General features: G+C 52.0%; 1 protein-coding gene across 1 annotated transcript in view; it reads right to left on the bottom strand.

The window, feature by feature from the left end:
* Nucleotides 1–19,329, bottom strand: part of KEAP1 (kelch like ECH associated protein 1) — a 37,421-nt gene that overhangs the window by 4,977 nt on the left and 13,115 nt on the right. The window contains exons 3-5 of the mRNA XM_060253241.1: nucleotides 16,348–17,066; nucleotides 8,641–8,846; nucleotides 3,898–4,074 (exon numbers count right to left, since the gene is read on the bottom strand). Of these exons, the coding sequence (XP_060109224.1) occupies nucleotides 3,898–4,074; nucleotides 8,641–8,846; nucleotides 16,348–17,066 (1,102 nt within the window). The remainder of the gene's footprint in view (nucleotides 1–3,897; nucleotides 4,075–8,640; nucleotides 8,847–16,347; nucleotides 17,067–19,329) is intronic.

The following is a 19,329-nucleotide window of genomic DNA, read 5'->3' on the forward strand; positions in this document are numbered from 1 at the left end:
GGGGGGGGGGGGTGTGGGAGCAGATGCGCTGGCTCCCATTCCCCGCACATGAGAGAATTAGGCATGCCCCTCACATATATGCATTCAACATGGGCAAAGTACATATAAGTTTCTTCATATCCCTCTGAAACCCATGACTTGCTTCTAACAGTCCTAGTCTTAGGGAAAGGACCTGTGCATATACAGCTTGTCTATACTAGGGGCGTCAAACATACAGCCCGGGGGCTGAATCTGGCCCCCAGAGGGCTCCTATCCGGCCTCTGAGCAACTGGCCACCATCTGCTTCCTTCTCCCTCTCTCTTGCTTCCTTCAGCAACACAGCTTGCTTTCCCAGGCTTGCATAATCGCACAGGAGCTACAGAGCAAAGTCTCAGTTTTCTCCATTGGCTGAGGCTCCTCCCTTGGGGAGGAAGGGGGGGGGGAAGGATAGCTTTGCCAGGCTCTGTCAATTGCACAGTTGAGTCTCTCTTTCCTCTGTTGGCTGAGGCTCCTCCCCCCTCCTGGTCCCCTGGGGAAGGAAGGAAAGAGCCAGAGCTTCCTTTGCTCAGTTCCCTGGATCGCGCGGGAGAGATCCAAAGCTAGCACCTTTAAGACCAACAAGCGCTAACGTTTTAAAGTTTTTTTAAAATCTTAAATTGTGTTTGTCTGCGTCCTTTACAAAGTTTATATCTCTGCTACCTAATCTCAAATAGGTACGCTCACGGCCTGGCCAAGCTCTCATTTATGTCAGATTCAGCCCATGTAACAAATCAGTTCGACACCCCTGGTCTATACGGTGTGCTCTCTGCCCGTGCGCCGTGAATGCTTGTTGGGGCGGGAGGGGGAGGATGCAGCATGCTCAGTGGCAAGTTCAAGAAGAAGAAGAAGAAGATACTGGATTTATATCCCGTCCTCCACTCCGAAGAGTCTCAGAGCGGCTCACAATCTCCTTTCCCTTCCTCCCCCACAACAGATACCCTGTGAGGTAGATGAAGATATTGGATTTATATCCCGCCCTCCACTCCGAAGAGTCTCAGAGCGGCTCACAATCTCCTTTCCCTTCCTCCCCCACAACAGATACCCTGTGAGGTAGATGAAGATATTGGATTTATATCCCGCCCTCCACTCCGAAGAGTCTCAGAGCGGCTCACAATCTCCTTTCCCTTCCTCCCCCACAACAGACACCCTGTGAGGTAGATGAAGATATTGGATTTATATCCCGCCCTCCACTCCGAAGAGTCTCAAGAGCGGCTCACAATCTCCTGTCCCTTCCTCCCCCACAACAGACACCCTGTGAGGTAGATGAAGATATTGGATTTATATCCCGCCCTCCACTCCGAAGAGTCTCAGAGCGGCTCACAATCTCCTTTCCCTCCCTCCCCCACAACAGACACCCTGTGAGGTAGATGAAGATATTGGATTTATATCCAGCCCTCCACTCCGAAGAGTCTCAGAGCGGCTCACAATCTCCTTTCCCTTCCTCCCCCACAACAGACACCCTGTGAGGTAGATGAAGATATTGGATTTATATCCCGCCCTCCACTCCGAAGAGTCTCAGAGCGGCTCACAATCTCCTGTCCCTTCCTCCCCCACAACAGACACCCTGTGAGGTAGATTAAGATATTGGATTTATATCCCGCCCTCCACTCCGAAGAGTCTCAGAGCGGCTCACAATCTCCTTTCCCTCCCTCCCCCACAACAGACACCCTGTGAGGTAGATGAAGATATTGGATTTATATCCAGCCCTCCACTCCGAAGAGTCTCAGAGCGGCTCGCAATCTCCTTTCCCTTCCTCCCCCACAACAGACACCCTGTGAGGTAGCTGAAGGTATTGGATTTATATCCCGCCCTCCACTCCGAAGAGTCTCAGAGCGGCTCACAATCTCCTTTCCCTCCCTCCCCCACAACAGACACCCTGTGAGGTAGATGAAGATATTGGATTTATATCCAGCCCTCCACTCCGAAGAGTCTCAGAGCGGCTCGCAATCTCCTTTCCCTTCCTCCCCCACAAGAGACACCCTGTGAGGTAGATGAAGATATTGGATTTATATCCCGCCCTCCACTCCGAAGAGTCTCAGAGCGGCTCACAATCTCTTTTCCCTTCCTCCCCCCCAACAGACACCCTGTGAGGTAGATGAAGATATTGGATTTATATCCCGCCCTCCACTCCGAAGAGTCTCAGAGCGGCTCACAATCTCTTTTCCCTTCCTCCCCCCCAACAGACACCCTGTGAGGTAGATGAAGATATTGGATTTATATCCAGCCCTCCACTCCGAAGAGTCTCAGAGCGGCTCGCAATCTCCTTTCCCTTCCTCCCCCACAACAGACACCCTGTGAGGTAGATGAAGATATTGGATTTATATCCCACCCTCCACTCCGAAGAGTCTTAGAGCGGCTCACAATCTCCTTTCCCTTCCTCCCCCCCAACAGACACCCTGTGAGGTAGATGAAGATATTGGATTTATATCCAGCCCTCCACTCCGAAGAGTCTCAGAGCGGCTCGCAATCTCCTTTCCCTTCCTCCCCCACAACAGACACCCTGTGAGGTAGATGAAGATATTGGATTTATATCCCGCCCTCCACTCCGAAGAGTCTCAGAGCGGCTCACAATCTCTTTTCCCTTCCTCCCCCCCAACAGACACCCTGTGAGGTAGATGAAGATATTGGATTTATATCCCGCCCTCCACTCCGAAGAGTCTCAGAGCGGCTCACAATCTCTTTTCCCTTCCTCCCCCCCAACAGACACCCTGTGAGGTAGATGAAGATATTGGATTTATATCCTGCCCTCCACTCTGAAGAGTCTCAGAGCGGCTCACAATCTCTTTTCCCTTCCTCCCCCCCAACAGACACCCTGTGAGGTAGATGAAGATATTGGATTTATATCCCACCCTCCACTCCGAAGAGTCTTAGAGCGGCTCACAATCTCCTTTCCCTTCCTCCCTCCCCCCAACAGACACCCTGTGAGGTAGATGAAGATATTGGATTTATATCCCACCCTCCACTCCAAAGAGTCTCAGAGCAGCTCACAATCTCCTTTACCTTCCTCCCCCACAACAGACACCCTGTGAGGTAGATGAAGATATTGGATTTATATCCCGCCCTCCACTCCAAAGAGTCTCAGAGCGGCTCACAATCTCCTTTACCTTCCTCCCCCACAACAGACACCCTGTGAGGTAGATGAAGATATTGGATTTATATCCCGTCCTCCACTCCGAAGAGTCTCAGAGCGGCTCACCATCTCCTTTCCCTTCCTCCCCCACAACAGACACCCTGTGAGGTAGATGGATTTATATCCCGCCCTCCACTCTGAAGAGTCTCAGAGCGGCTCACAATCTCCTTTCCCTTCCTCCACCCCCCCAACAAACACCCTGTGAGGTAGATGAAGATATTGGATTTATATCCCGCCCTCCACTCCGAAGAGTCTCAGAGCGGCTCACAATCTCCTTTACCTTCCTCCCCCACAACAGACACCCTGTGAGGTAGATGAATATATTGGATTTATATCCCGTCCTCCACTCCGAAGAGTCTCAGAGCGGCTCACCATCTCCTTTCCCTTCCTCCCCCACAACAGGCACCCTGTGAGGTGGGTGGGGCTGGAGAGGGCTCTCACAGCAGCTGCCCTTTCAAGGACAACCTCTGCCACAGCTATGGCTGACCCAAGGCCATTCCAGCAGCTGCAAGTGGAGGAGTGGGGAATCAAACCCGGTTCTCCCAGATAAGACTCCGCACACTTAACCAGTAACCAAACTGTCTCTGTTGTATGGGTGGGTGGGGGGAACCAGCACACACCCACACACTTCTCTACATGAACAACACATATCAAGGGCTGAAGTCGGCTTCTACTAAGCTGGCTGCCACCTCCTCCTCCAGCAGACAGATCCAGGCCCTCCCTACCCACCCACCCAACCCACACCTTACCCAGCACATAAATCTTCCCCTGGTGAACCGTGACTCCCAGCGCGCTCCGTCGATGGATCATGGACGCCGCAAAGGACCAGGTGCACGCCTCCACATCGTAACGCTCCATGCTGTTCAGCTGGTCCGTGCCGTCGTAGCCCCCCATCGCGTAGATGCAGTTATTCAGGGCACAGACCCCTGTGTGGAACAAGGAAGCGTTGTTATGCTCAGGCTGGGGTGTCTACAGCAGGGGCCCCCAAGCTGATGGAGCTTACAGGAGCCTTTGGGATTCTCTGACACTAGGGAATGGACACAGCCACAAAATGGCTGCTACAGTAGGTGCAGCCAGCCACAAAATGGTAGTCACAGTGGACGGAGCCAGCACCAAAATGGCTGCCACAGTGGGTGGAGCCAGCCACAAAATGGTAGTCACAGTGGATGGAGCCAGCCACAAAATGGTAGTTACAGTGGATGGAGCCAGCACCAAAATGGCTGCCACAGTGGGTGGACCCAGCCACAAAATGGTAGTCACAGTGGATGGAGCCAGCCACAAAATGGTAGTTACAGTGGATGGAGCCAGCACCAAAATGGTAGTCACAGTGGACGGAGCCAGCACCAAAATGGCTGCCACAGTGCATGGAGCCAGCCACAAAATGGTAGTTACAGTGGACGGAGCCAGCACCAAAATGGCTGCCACAGTGGGTGGAGCCAGCCACAAAATGGTAGTCACAGTGGACGGAGCCAGCACCAAAATGGCTGCCACAGTGGGTGGAGCCAGCCACAAAATGGTAGTTACAGTGGATGGAGCCAGCACCAAAATGGCTGCCACAGTGGGTGGAGCCAGCCACAAAATGGTAGTCACAGTGGATGGAGCCAGCCACAAAATGGTAGTTACAGTGGATGGAGCCAGCACCAAAATGGCTGCCGCAGTGCGTGCAGCCAGCCACAAAATGGTAGTCACAGTGAACGGAGCCAGCACCAAAATGGCTGCCACAGTGGGTGGAGCCAGCCACAAAAGGGTAGTCACAGTGGACAGATACAGCACCAAAATGGCTGCCACAGTGGGTGGAGCCAGCCACAAACTGGTAGTCACAATGGATGGAGCCAGCCACAAAATGGTAGTTACAGTGAATGGAGCCAGCACCAAAATGGCTGCCACAGTGGGTGGTGCCAGCCGCAAAACAACTAGGGAGCAGGCCTTCTTGATAATGGCACCCCAATGGTAGAACCAGCTGCCAGAGGAGGTGCGGGCCCTGCGGGATTTTAACCAGTTCCGTAGGGCTTGTAAAATGGCACCAAAATGGCTGCCACAGTGGGTGGAGCCAGCCACAAAATGGTAGTCACAGTGGATGGAGCCAGCACCAAAATGGCTGCCACAGTGGGTGGAGCCAGCCACAAAATGGTAGTCACAATGGATGGAGCCAACATCAAAATGGCTGCCACAGTGGGTGGAGCCAGCAACAAAAAATCAGAGAGCAAGATTATATAGAACTCTAAAAGTAACACTCCAGCATTTCAAGTTCAACAGGAGGCCTTTTAATCTACATACCCAAAGCCCCAACCTGACCAATTCGCTTTCTAAAAAAACACTTGGTGAGCTCTAGGAAAGGTGTCAGTGGGAACTTGGGTGCCCATGAGCGCCATGTTGGGGATCCCTGCTCTACAACAACACCCTCAATGCACCACAAATGCGTGCCCAGGACATTCCTATCCCAACCTCAACTGAAAAGCGTTTGGAAACATCAGTGCACCAGGGTTTTCTGAATCCATGTTCCCCAGGGCCCTCAAAGCTCCTGTTTTTCTGTGGTGGAAAGCAGTTCGAGAACCAGCATGTGCTGCATGACACCCTTGCAAGAGTACTATAGTCCTTGGTACTGAGAAAGACCTTGACCTGAGACCTTGGCTCAGTGGCAGAGCCTCTGCTTGGAGTGCAGAAGGTCCCAGGTTCAATCCAGCATCTCCAGTTAAAAAGGACCAGGCAGGAGGTGATGAGAAAGACCTTGACCTGAGACCCTGGCTCAGTGGCAGAGCCTCTGCTTGGCATGCAGAAAGTCCCAGGTTCAATCCCCTAGCATCTCCAGTTAAAAGGACTAGGCAGGAGGTGATGGGAAAAACCTTGGCCTGAGACCCTGGCTCAGTGGCAGAGCCTCTGCTCGGCGTGCAGAAGGTCCCAGGTTCAATCCCCGGCATCTCCAGTTAAAAGGACCAGGCAGGAGGGGATGGGAAAAACCTTGGCCTGAGACCCTGGCTCAGTGGCAGAGCCTCTGCTCGGCGTGCAGAAGGTCCCAGGTTCAATCCCCGGCATCTCCAGTTAAAAGGACCAGGCAGGAGGTGATGGGAAAGACCTTGACCTGAGACCCTGGCTCAGTGGCAGAGCCGCTGCTTGGCATGGAGAAGGTTCCAGGTTCAATCCCCGGCATCTCCAGTTAAAAGAACCAGGCAGGAGGGGATGGGAAAGACCTTGAACTGAGACCCTGACTCAGTGGCAGAGCCTCTGCTTGGCATGCAGAAGGTCCCAGGTTCAATCCCCCGGCATCTCCAGTTCAAAGGACCAGGCAGGAGGGGATGGGAAAGACCTTGACCTGAGACCCTGGCTCAGTGGCACAGCCTCAGCTTGGCGTGCAGAAGGTCCCAGGTTCAATCCCTGGCATCTCCAGTTAAAAGAACCAGGAAGGAAGAGATGGGAAAAATCTTGACCTGAGACCCTGGCTCAGTGGCAGAACCTCTGCTTGGCGTGCAGAAGGTCCCAGGTTCAATCCAGCATCTCCAGTTAAAAGAACCAGGAAGGAAGAGATGGGAAAAATCTTGACCTGAGACCCTGGCTCAGTGGCAGAACCTCTGCTTGGCATGCAGAAGGTCCCAGGTTCAATCCAGCATCTCCAGTTAAAAAGGACCAGGCAGGAGGTGATGAGAAAGACCTTGACCTGAGACCCTGGCTCAGTGGCACAGCCTCAGCTTGGCGTGCAGAAGGTCCCAGGTTCAATCCCTGGCATCTCCAGTTAAAAGAACCAGGAAGGAAGAGATGGGAAAAATCTTGACCTGAGACCCTGGCTCAGTGGCAGAACCTCTGCTTGGCGTGCAGAAGGTCCCAGGTTCAATCCAGCATCTCCAGTTAAAAGAACCAGGAAGGAAGAGATGGGAAAAATCTTGACCTGAGACCCTGGCTCAGTGGCAGAACCTCTGCTTGGCATGCAGAAGGTCCCAGGTTCAATCCAGCATCTCCAGTTAAAAAGGACCAGGCAGGAGGTGATGAGAAAGACCTTGACCTGAGACCCTGGCTCAGTGGCACAGCCTCAGCTTGGCGTGCAGAAGGTCCCAGGTTCAATCCCTGGCATCTCCAGTTAAAAGAACCAGGAAGGAAGAGATGGGAAAAATCTTGACCTGAGACCCTGGCTCAGTGGCAGAACCTCTGCTTGGCGTGCAGAAGGTCCCAGGTTCAATCCAGCATCTCCAGTTAAAAAGGACCAGGCAGGAGGTGATGAGAAAGACCTTGACCTGAGACCCTGGCTCAGTGGCAGAGCCTCTGCTTGGTGTGCAGAAGGTCCCAGGTTCAATCCAGCATCTCCAGTTAAAAAGGACCAGGCAGGAGGTGATGAGAAAGACCTTGACCTGAGACCCTGGCTCAGTGGCACAGCCTCAGCTTGGCGTGCAGAAGGTCCCAGGTTCAATCCCTGGCATCTCCAGTTAAAAGAACCAGGAAGGAAGAGATGGGAAAAATCTTGACCTGAGACCCTGGCTCAGTGGCAGAACCTCTGCTTGGCATGCAGAAGGTCCCAGGTTCAATCCAGCATCTCCAGTTAAAAAGGACCAGGCAGGAGGTGATGAGAAAGACCTTGACCTGAGACCCTGGCTCAGTGGCACAGCCTCAGCTTGGCGTGCAGAAGGTCCCAGGTTCAATCCCTGGCATCTCCAGTTAAAAGAACCAGGAAGGAAGAGATGGGAAAAATCTTGACCTGAGACCCTGGCTCAGTGGCAGAACCTCTGCTTGGCGTGCAGAAGGTCCCAGGTTCAATCCAGCATCTCCAGTTAAAAAGGACCAGGCAGGAGGTGATGAGAAAGACCTTGACCTGAGACCCTGGCTCAGTGGCAGAGCCTCTGCTTGGCATGCAGAAAGTCCCAGGTTCAATCCCCGGCATCTCCAGTTAAAAGGACCAGGCAGGAGGTGATGAGAAAGACCTTGGCCTGAGACCCTGGCTCAGTGGCAGAGCCTCTGCTTGGCGTGCAGAAGGTCCCAGGTTCAATCCCCAGCATCTCCAGTTAAAAGGACCAGGCAGGAAGGGATGGGAAAGACCTTGGCCTGAGACCCTGGCTCAGTGGCAGAGCCCCTGCTTGGCATGCAGAAGGTCCCAGGTTCAATCCCCGGCATCTCCAGTTAAAAGGACCAGGCAGGAAGTGATGGGAAAGACCTTGACCTGAGACCCTGGCACAGTGGCAGAGCCTCTGCTTGGCATCCAGAAGGAACCAGGTTCAATCCACGGCATCTCCAGCTAAAAGGAGCTGGCAGCAGGTTAAAGACTACAGCCTAAGAGGAGAGCACTCAGTTTTTCCAGGCTTATCAGACCACACTGGTTCTTTACCAAGAAGCAGAAAGCAAAGCCTGAACCCAATCGTATCCTCTCAGCGCATGCAGCAGATGTGGCGCAGACCTGTTGAGAGAGACCGCCAACTAAGTGCTCTCTGATCTCTGTGCAGTCGGAAGGGGCAGCCGCTGCCACAAGTGAAGGCCAGTCCTCGGCCACAAGACCGTGTTCCCCCGCCACTCACCCGCTCCACTACGGATGCTCCTCATCGGAGTGATCGTCTCCCACTCGTCTCGCTCAGGGTAGTAGCATTCTGCCGAGCTGAGGCGGCAGGTGCCGTCGTAGCCGCCCACTGCGTACAGGAGGCGGTTCAACACAGCCACCCCGACGCCAATCCGGCGCGTTCGCATAGGGGCCACCAACTGCCATTCATCACGCTCCGGGTCGTACCTGGAAGAAAAAGGAAGGAGCCACCATAGAGCTAAGAACCCCGAAAACATCAGGGCCTTGCGGGAACTCCTACAATCCCACAGGGGCTGCAAGACAGAATTGTTTAGGCTGGCATTTAACATCTAAGTTTAAGTTTTCAAAAAGTTTTATTGGTTTTAGAAAGGAAAAGGGATGGGGGATGGGAAAAATTAAAAAAAAAACGCAATACATTCTGGTCTTATTTTGCACAGGGATACTTTCAAAAAACTTAATTCTGCAATATCTTCTTTACATAAATTGTCCCCTATTGTTTTGTCTCAACTGCACAAAAACCATTTTTCAAATTTTATAGTATAAACCTTTTGTTAAAATTGTCTAGTAATTTTGACAATTTCAGTAAAGATAAACTGACCGGCATCTGAATATCTGAATTTTAAGGAAGATTGTAGGATAGTACGCTGACGAATTGTGTTTATTTTTATTGTGTAAATTATCAATGTATTTTATTTCTTGATTTTATTGTTAGAATTTTGTGTTGTGAGCCGTGTTGTGTGGGTAGGTCGGGATATAAATCGAATGAAATAAATAAAGTACAGGGGGAAAAAAATTAAAAATAAGTTCACATCAGAGAATCTTAAGAGTATTGATTATCTAACCAGGCACAGAATTTCATCCAATATTTTCTTGCTTCTTCTTTAGATTTCCCAGCTAACCGCTGGGACAAGAAGTCCAACTCTGCTGTTCCAGAACTTTTCCCAATTTAACATCTAATGGGGAGGCGACCACTATTCCACCATCCCACAGCAGTGGTATTTGAACCCATCCCATTATAAAGCCAGTTTGGTGTGGTGGCTAAGTGCATGGACTCTTATCTGGGAGAACCGGGTTTGATTCCCCACTCCTCCACTTGCAGCTGCTGGAATGGCCTTGGGTCAGCCAGAGCTCTCTTATCTGGGAGAACTGGGTTTGATTCCCCACTCCTCCACTTGCAGCTGCTGGAATGGCCTTGGGTCAGCCATAGCTCTGGCAGAGGTTGTCCTTGAAAGACCAGCTTCTGTCAGAGCTCTCTCAGCCCCACCCACCTCACAGGGTGTCTGTCTCCTGAGAGCCAGTTTGGTGTAGTGGTTAAGTGTGCAGACTCTTATCTGGAAGAACCAGGTTTGATTCCCCACTCCTCCACTTGTACCTGCTGGAATGGCCTTGGGTCAGCCAGAGCTCTGGCAGAGGTTGTCCTTGAAAGGGCAGCTGCTGTGAGAGCCCTCTCAGCCCCACTCACCTCACAGGGTGTCTGTTGTGGGGGAAGAAGATATAGGAGATTGTAGGCCACTCTGAGACTCTGTCCTCGAAAGGGCAGCTTCTGGGAGAGCCCTCTCAGCCCCACCCACCTCACAGGGTGTCTGTTGGGGGGAAGAAGGTATAGGAGATTGTAGGCCACTCTGAGACTCTGTCCTTGAAAGGGCAGCTGCTGTGAGAGCCCTCTCAGCCCCACTCACCTCACAGGGTGTCTGTTGTGGGGGAAGAAGATATAGGAGATTGTAGGCCACTCTGAGACTCTGTCCTCGAAAGGGCAGCTTCTGGGAGAGCCCTCTCAGCCCCACCCACCTCACAGGGTGTCTGTTGGGGGGAAGAAGGTATAGGAGATTGTAGGCCACTCTGAGACTCTGTCCTTGAAAGGGCTGCTTCTGGGAGAGCTCTCTCAGCCCCACCTACCTCACAGGGTGTCTGTTGTGAGGGGAGAAGATATAGGAGATTGTAAGCCGCTCTGAGTCTCTGATTCAGAGAAAAGGGCGGGGTATAAATCTGCAGTCGTCTTCTGGGTAGCGGTGTGTGTGGACAGGATCTTGGGGTACGGGTGGACCGTATGCTAAGTATGAGCCATCAGTGGGATGCAGCAGCAAAAAAGGCTAATGCAATCCTGGGGTGTGTCGACGGAGGCATAACTTCCAAATTGCAAGGTATCCTAGTCCTGCTGCACACTGCACTGGTCAGGCTGCCCCTGGAGTATTGCATGCAGTTGTGGAGGCCTCACTCCAAGAAGGATGCGGACAGAATGGAGTGGGTGCAGAGAAGAGCAACGAGGAGACCAAGAAACCCTTGGAAGAAAGGCTGGGGGACCTGGGTATGTTCCGTCTGGAGAAAAGGAGGTTGAGGGGGGGACAGGACTGATATGTTGAAATATCTGAATGGCTTTCAGGTGGAGTTGGAGGGCAGGGAGCGCTTCCTACCAGCAGTAGAGGAGAGGCTACTCTCAGTAATGGGTTGAAATTGCATGGGGAATGGTGCCTGATGGGTATTAGAAAAAGTCTTTTGACAGTGGAGTAGTTCAGCCGTCTTGGGAAATGGTAAGCTCCCCCCTCACTGACAGTTTTCAAGGAATGGCCAGACAAACATGTGACAGGGATGTTTTAAGTTGATTCTGCATTGAGCAGGGAGTGGAACTAAACCACGGGTGTCAAATATGCAGCCTGGGGGCCAAGTCAGGCCCCCCAAAGGGTTCCCATCAGGCCCACGAGCAACTCACTGCCATCTGCTTCCTTCTCCCTCTCTTCCTTCCTTCTGCATCACAACTTGCTTTCCAGGCTTGCTCAATCGCACCGGAACAACGGAGCAAAGCTCCTCTCCCTTGGGGAGGGAGTGGGGGAAGGAGAGCTTGCTCTGCCAGGCTCTCTCAATCGCACAGCAGAGCTATTGAGCCACGCCTCTCTTCCTTCTGTTGGCTGAGGCTCAGCAAGCCAGCGAAGCGGATTAGGCTGAGTGTGTGTGTTTGTCTGTGTTCTTTATAAAGTTAATGTCCAGCCTACATTTTATGACCCGGCCCGACAAGTTGAAGATCCGTCCCTCAAAGCAAATTAATTTGACGCCCCTGAACTAAATGGCCTTTGCCGCTTCTTCCAACTCTTATGATCCTATCTTGCCCCACCTCTAAAGGACCAGTGATAATGAAAGTTACTGACCAGGGAACTAGAACCTACACTTAACCGGGAACTTATTTAGTGTTCCAAGTTACATATAACTTCACTCCCTGATATTCTGTAGTTGGCGCAGCTCTCTGGAGGCTGTGGCTCAAAACCGCCAACCATCACGTTTATTGCATTAAAATTCAGTCTCTGGGCCTTAAGTAGATCTGAAGATACCAGGCAAACCGCGCAGGCCGTGTTCCGCCCTGTCGTTTAGTTCCCCTTTTAACGCTGTATTTTTTGCCTGCAGGAGAAGTCGCGGCTAGGAGGGCCGTGGCCCTGCTCTGTCTCCCTCCAGCAAGCCCTGAAACCTGCAAAAAACGACATGAGTGGATCGGACAAAGATCTTTCCTCTGATATTCCTCCAACTTTCTCTGCGTGTTGCCAGAAATGACACAACAGAAAAAACAAATCAGCCAGTATCATATTGCCCCTGTATAAATCGATGGTGCGTCTCATTTGGAATACTGTGCACAATTCTGGTCACCGCACCTCAAAAAGGATATTATAGCATTGGAAATAGTGCAGAAAAGGGCAACTAGAATGATTAAAGGTTTGGAACACTTTCCCTATGAAGAAAGGTTAAAACGCGTGGGGCTCTTTAGCTTGGAGAAACGTCGACCGAGGGGTGACATGAGAGAGGTTTACAAGATTATGCATGGGATGGAGAAAGTAGAGAAAGAAGTCCTTTTCTCCCTTTCTCCCAATACGAGAACTCGTGGGCACTCCATGAAATTGCTGAGCAGTCGGGTTAGAATGGATCAAAGGAAGTCCTTCTTCACCCAAAGGATGATCAACATGTGGAATTCACTGCCACAGGAAGTGGTGGCGGCTACAAGCATAGCCAGCTTCAAGAAGGGATTGGATAAAAATATGGAGCAGGGGTCCATCGGTGGCTATTAGCCATGGTATATTATTGGAACTGTCTGGGGCAAGTGATGCTCTGTATTCTTGGTGTTTTTTGGGGGGGGGGGGGCAAAGTGGAAGACCCACTTGCGAACCTCCTGATGGCACTTGGGTTTGTTGTTTTTTTGGCCACTGTGTGACGCAGGGTGTTGGACTGGATGGGCCATTGGCCTGATCCAACATGGCTTCTCTTATGCTCTTATGGGCCACTGGCCTAATCCAACATGGCTTCTCTTATGTTTTATGTCTGGAGCAGTGATGCTCTGTATTCCCCGTGCTTGGGGGGGCACAGTGGGAGGGCTTCTAGTGTCCTGGCCCCACTGATGGATCTCCTGATGGCACCTGGGTTTTTTGGCCACTGTGTGACAGGGTGTTGGACTGGAGGGACCATTGGCCTGATCCAACATGGCTTCTCTTATGTTCTTAAACAACAGATATCTCTGTATGTTGTACAATTCAATACAGGTTGTCAAGACTCTATTATCTCAGGTAGTAATTATTTCAGTCGTTTTTATATCCTAATTCTTAGAAATCAAGTCCAGGCAGTCCGTAGCTATAACACAGGGGCGGCCAAACTTACTTAACGTAAGAGCCACATAGAATTAACGTCAGATGTTTGAGAGCCACGGGACATGAACGTTCCGTTCCCCTCTTCTTCATCAGTTCTTATTAATTAATGAGATTGGAATAGCAATGTTTTAAAAGTCTGTATTGTTGAAAAGTTGAATAAAAGTTTGTTATTTAAAAAAAAGGAAGAAGTTTGAGAGCAGGAAGGAAGGCAAATAGATGGGGTGGAAAGAAAGCAACTTTAAACGCATTCTCCAAGCCTCTAGCTGGCTTGGCGAAGTGATTTCAAGAGACAAATACCTTCCCTCCAAGGCAGGAGGGGGCTTTCAGAGTCACCCAATATGTGCGAAAGAGCCATGTGTGACTCCCGAGCCACAGTTTGGCCATCCCTGCGATAACACACAAAAAAGTTCTTAGAAATGAAGGCCTGCAAGGAATGCATTTCTAAGAACTTTCATTCGTGTTACAGCTACATCCAGAGAACTGTTACTTATTGTAGAAGTTGGTGGTCAGTGATAATTTGGTGTTGTATTATTTATGATATAAAGAACGACTGAAACAATTGCGGAGATAACAGAGTCTTGACAACTTTTACGGGAATTGTACAACGTACAGTGATATCAACTGTCTTTCTGTGGTTTCAACAGTGCATCCCCCTGTGTTATTTGCTAGTTAACTTTTAAAGAAGATTATATTGGACTTATATCCCGCCCTATACTCGGAGTCTCAGAGCGGTCACAATCTCCTTTTACGTTCCCCCAAAACAAATGCCCTGTGAGGTAGTTGGGGCTGAGAGAGCTCTGACAGAAGCTGCCCTTTCAAGGACAACCCTGCAAGAGCTATGGCTGACCCAAGGCCAATCCAGCAGCTGCAAGTGGAGGAGTGGGGAATCAAACCCGGTATGAGAGTCTGCACACTTAACCACTACACCAAACTTTCTTGGGAAGATGACTCAAAGCAACTGGCAAACTTTACAAAATAGTTCATGAACTGGATTTACATAATACGCAAATCGGGGTGCTCAGTTTCAGGAAACCAGGAAAACTGGCAACTTCACCCCTCCAGTTTCCTACATATGGGCATCCGGATTTACATATTATGCAAATCCAGCCCATGAATTCTTTGTACCGTTTGCCAGTGGTTTCCCATCATCTTTCAGCAAAGAACTGGAGCAGATTCACTCCTCCCCCCTTCCATTAGTGGCTTCCGAGCCACGTTCATATTCTTCCTTCCCTGCGAACAAGTTCCCTTTCCTCTTGAACATATGAAGCCCCCTTCTACTGAATCAGACCCCCCTCGGTCCATCAAAGTCAGTATTGTCTACTCAGACGGGCAGCGGCTCTCCAGGGTCTCAAGCTGAGGTTTTTGACGCCTATTTACCTGACCCTTTTTAATTGGAGATGCCGGGGATTGAACCTGGGACCTTCTGCTTACCGAGCAGATGCTCTACCACTGAGCCACTGTCCCTCCCCTAACCGTCCCTCTTCTTGTTCACAAGTATCGTGGATGTCAAGAAGTTGTTCGGGTGACTTCTCCACCAAGGCAAGTGGACTGACATACTTGAGGGCCCGCCTTTCCCCATATACACCCCTGAGGGTGTTGTGGTCTGCTACACAGCACTTCCTGACCAGACCTTGCCCGAAGGACGTCCATCAGTGGCTCTTACTGTCTGGGGCAAGTGATGCTCTGTATTCTTGGAGCTTGGGGGGGGGGGTGCAAAGTGAGAGGGCTTCTGGTGTCCTGGCCCCACTGATGGACCTCCTGAAGGCATCTGGTTTTTTTGGCCTCTATGTGACACAGAGTGTTGGACTGGATGGGCCACTGGCCTGATCCAACATGGCTGGGGCTGACAGAGCTCTCACAGCAGCTGCCCTTTCAAGGACAATTCTGCGAGAGCTATGGCAATTCTGTGAGAGCAATTCTGCAAGGCCATTCCAGTAGCTGCAAGTGGAGGAGTGGGGAATCAAACCCGGGTCTCCCAGATAAGAGTCTGCATGTCATGGGTGCTGGGGACCCTTCAGAGGAAGTTGAGTCTGATGAGGAAACTGTGCCCCTGCCACCTGCACCAGTGCCCCTGCCTCCTGCTGGAGAAGATCCCAGCCCCCCTGCCTCGCCCTCTCGGGTGGCTCGTGTGCGTGACTGCCTCCGGCAGGACCTCAGGGATCGGAGGAGGGCAGCACGCTCACAAGCAAGATGCTCCCTGAGCCCTGAGTTCTGAGAGGATTCTGGCCCTTCTAAGAGCAAGGATGCTTGAGTTGTAACAGGATCCTGGCTGCCTCCCGGAGCCAGCAATTAGCCCAAAAGGGCAACAGCCAGCAGAGGGCTATATAGCTGTGGGCTTTGGGAGGAGGCTTTGTGGAAGCAACTAGTCATCTCCCTGACGTTCTAGCATCCACTCCGGCTTGACTTTGGTTCCTGACTCCCTGATTTGGCTTTGGACTTCTGGACTCCCTGACCTCGGCTTCTGGACCTCAGACCTGCGATACTTCTACAGTGATTCGGATTTGGCGCCTCGGACCCTCCTGCTTACTGGCTACAGACCTCGGACTGCCTCTGGACTTTGCCTGACCCGGCCCCAGCCGTGACACTGCACACTTAATCACTACACCAAACTGGCTTTCAAAGAGAGAAAGGGTGACAGAGAGAAGAGGTGGGGAAGAGAGGAGGAAGCAAAGGTGAGGGGATTCCCCCCCATTGTTGAAAGGTGATGTGAAAAAAGAAGACCGCAGATTTATATCCCGCCCTTCTCTCTGAATCAGTCTCAGAGCAGCTCACAATCTCTTTTAGCTTCCTCCCCCACAAGACACCCTGTGAGGTAGGTTGGGCTGAGAGAGCTCTGACAGAAGTTGCCCTTTCAAGGACCACTCCTACGAGAGCTGTGGCTGAGCCAAGGCCATTCCAGCAGCTGCAAGCAGCGGAGCGGTGAATTAAACCAGGTTCTCCCAGACAAGAGTCCATACACTTCACCTCAACGCCAAACTGGCACACTTAACCACTACACCAAACAAGTTGACCCCTTGGTGGAACCGGGGGGCACCAGTCAGGAAAACCGACCTCTGTGCCCCTCCCAGCACCCCCGATTCGCCCCTCACCTCTCCACGCTGTTATGGTGGATGCATCCGTGAGAGCCGCCCACCGCATAGATCAAGCCGTCAATCACCCCCACGCCGATCCGGTTCCGGGGCACGCTCATCGGGGCGCAGGGGGACCACTGGTTGTTCATGGGGTTGTAGCAGTCGATGGCATTGGAGTCCATGTTCCCGTCTTGGGAGTTGTTCCTCCCGCCCACCGCGTAGAAGAGCCCGCCCACCACGCAGCCGGCCAGGCCGCTGCGGGGCACCTGGAGGTCCGCCAGCCGGATCCAGGCGCCGTCGGTGGGGTTGTAGGCCTCCAGGTAGCTGAGGGACTGGAGGTAATAGCCCCCGGCGGTGTAGATCAGCTGCCCGACTTTGGGAGCCCGGCAGGGGGCGTCTTTGGTGGGCTTGTGCAGGGTGAGGTCCTGGAAGATCTTTGCAAGGTAGTCCTTGCAGCGGGAGTCGGAGCGGAGGATCTCGCACTTCTGGAGCTGCATCTGGAGGAAGTGGGGGGTCAGGGAGTGGCAGCGCACCGCCTTGAGCAGGGCCTGGACGTAGAGGCGCCGACTCTCGCAGTCGTACTTCACCCAGTTGATGCAGGCGTGGAAGACCTCCGACTCGCACCGCACGTTCAGCTCGTCCCGGCTGATCAGCGTCACCAGCTGGCAGTGCGAGAGGTTGAAGAACTCGTCCTGTTTGCACACCTGCGAAGGAAGGGGGGGGGGGTCGTAAGCGTGCTTGCGAGACCAGCCAAAAAACCCCTGCGCTCCCCCCTCCCAATTCAGCCAGTGCTGAGAGCGCTGCTCCGGCTGCCTGTTGCGTACCGAATCCGTTTCAAGGTCTTGGTATTAACCTTCGAAGCCCTATATGGCAGGGGTGGCCAATGGTAGAAGAAGATATTGGATTTATATCCCGCTCTCCACTCCGAAGAGTCTCAGAGTGGCTCACAATCTCCTTTCCCTCCCCCCCCCCCACAATAGACACCCTGTGAGGTAGATGAAGATATTGGATTTATATCCCGCCCTCCACTCCGAAGAGTCTCAGAGCGGCTCACAATCTCCTTTCCCTTCCTCCCCCACAACAGACACCCTGTGAGGTAGATGAAGATATTGGATTTATATCCCGCTCTCCACTCCGAAGAGTCTCAAGAGCGGCTCACAATCTCCTTTCCCTTCCCACCCCCCCAGAACAGACACCCTGTGAGGTAGATGAAGATATTGGATTTATATCCCGCTCTCCACTCCGAAGAGTCTCAGAGCAGCTCACAATCTCCTTTCCCTTCCCCCCCCCCAGAACAGACACCCTGTGAGGTAGATGAAGATATTGGATTTATATCCTGCTCTCCACTCCGAAGAGTCTCAGAGCGGCTCACAATCTCCCTTCCCTTCCTCCCCCACAACAGACACCCTGTGAGGTAGATGAAGATATTGGGATTTATATCCTGCCCCCAACTCCGAAGAGTCTCAGAGCGGCTCACAATCTCCTTTCCCTTCCTCCCCCACAAGAGACACCCTGTGAGGTGGGTGGGGCTGACAGGGCTTTCACAGCAGCTGCCCTTTCAAGGACAGCTCTGCCAGAGCTATGGCTGACCCAAGGCCATGCTAGCAGGTGCAAGTGGAGGAGGGGGGAATCAAACCCGGTTCTCCCAGATAAGAGTCCGCACACTTAACCACTACACCAAACTGGCTCTCATTTGGTATCTGCACATTCTAGTGGTAGCTCTCCAGTTGCTTTTTTTTTTTGTCTACAACTCCCATCAGCCCCAGCCAGCACGGCCAATGGCTGGGGCTGATGGGAGTTGTAGGCAAAAAAAACATCTGGAGAGAGCTACCGTTGGACACCCCTGCCCTATATGGCCTAGGACCTACCTATCTGCGGAACCGCCTTGCCCCACATGTTCCCCAGAGGGCACTTCGATCAAGTTCTCAAAATCTTTTGGCTGTTCCTGGGCTAAAAGAGGCTAGGCTCAACTCCACCAGAGCAAGAGCCTTCTCGGTGGCGGCCCCAATACTCTGGAACTCCCTCCCAGAAGCCATCAGGGCCCTGCGGGGACCCATCGCCGTTCCGCAGGGCCTGCAAGACTGAACGGTTTCGGATGGCATATGACATCTAACCACATCTGAATCTATCGCGCTTCAGGACTAACTGCCTGAGATCTGCACATGTTGAGAAAGGGAAATATATGATCCGCCTGAATAGATGAAGTAGCACCGTTGCAATCTTGTTTTATTGTTTTAAGAAGAAGAATTGCAGATTTATACCTTGCCCTTCTCCCTACATCAGAGACTCAGAGCGGCTTACAATCTCCTATGTCTTTTCCCCCCACAACAGACACCCTGTGAGGTGGGTGGGGCTGAGAGGGCTCTTACAGCAGCTGCCCTTTCAAGGACAACCTTTGCCAGAGCCATGGCTGACTCAAGGCCATTCCAGCAGGTGCAAGTGGAGGAGGGGGGAATCAAACCTGGTTCTCCCAGATAAGAGTCCGCTCACTTCACCACTATGGCTGACCCAAGGCCATCCCAGCAGCTGTAAGTGGAGGAGTGGGGAATCAAACCCGGTTCTCCCAGATAAGAGAGCTCTGGCTGACCCAAGGCCATTCCAGCAGTTGCAAGTGGAGGAGGGGGGAATCAAACCCAGTTCTCCCAGATAGAGAGCTATGGCTGACCCAAGGCCATTCCAGCAGGTGCAAGTGGAGGAGGGGGGAATCAAACCCGGTTCTCCCAGATAAGAGTCCGCACACTTAACCACTATGGCTGACCCAAGGCCATTCCAGCAGCTGCAAGTGGAGGAGGGGGGAATCAAACCCGGTTCTCCCAGATAAGAGTCTGCACACTTAACCACTACACCAAACTGGCTCTCACTACACCAAACTGTTTTAATATTGCTTATTGTTGTGAATAGATGAAGTAGCACAGTTGCAATTTTATTTGATTGTTTTATTGTTTTGCTGTTTAAATCCTGCTTATTGTTGCGTATTTTATGTTGTTGGCCGCCTTGGGT

This window comes from Heteronotia binoei, chromosome 13 (genome assembly GCF_032191835.1).
Source record: "Heteronotia binoei isolate CCM8104 ecotype False Entrance Well chromosome 13, APGP_CSIRO_Hbin_v1, whole genome shotgun sequence".
Taxonomy (NCBI): Eukaryota; Metazoa; Chordata; class Lepidosauria; order Squamata; family Gekkonidae; genus Heteronotia; species Heteronotia binoei.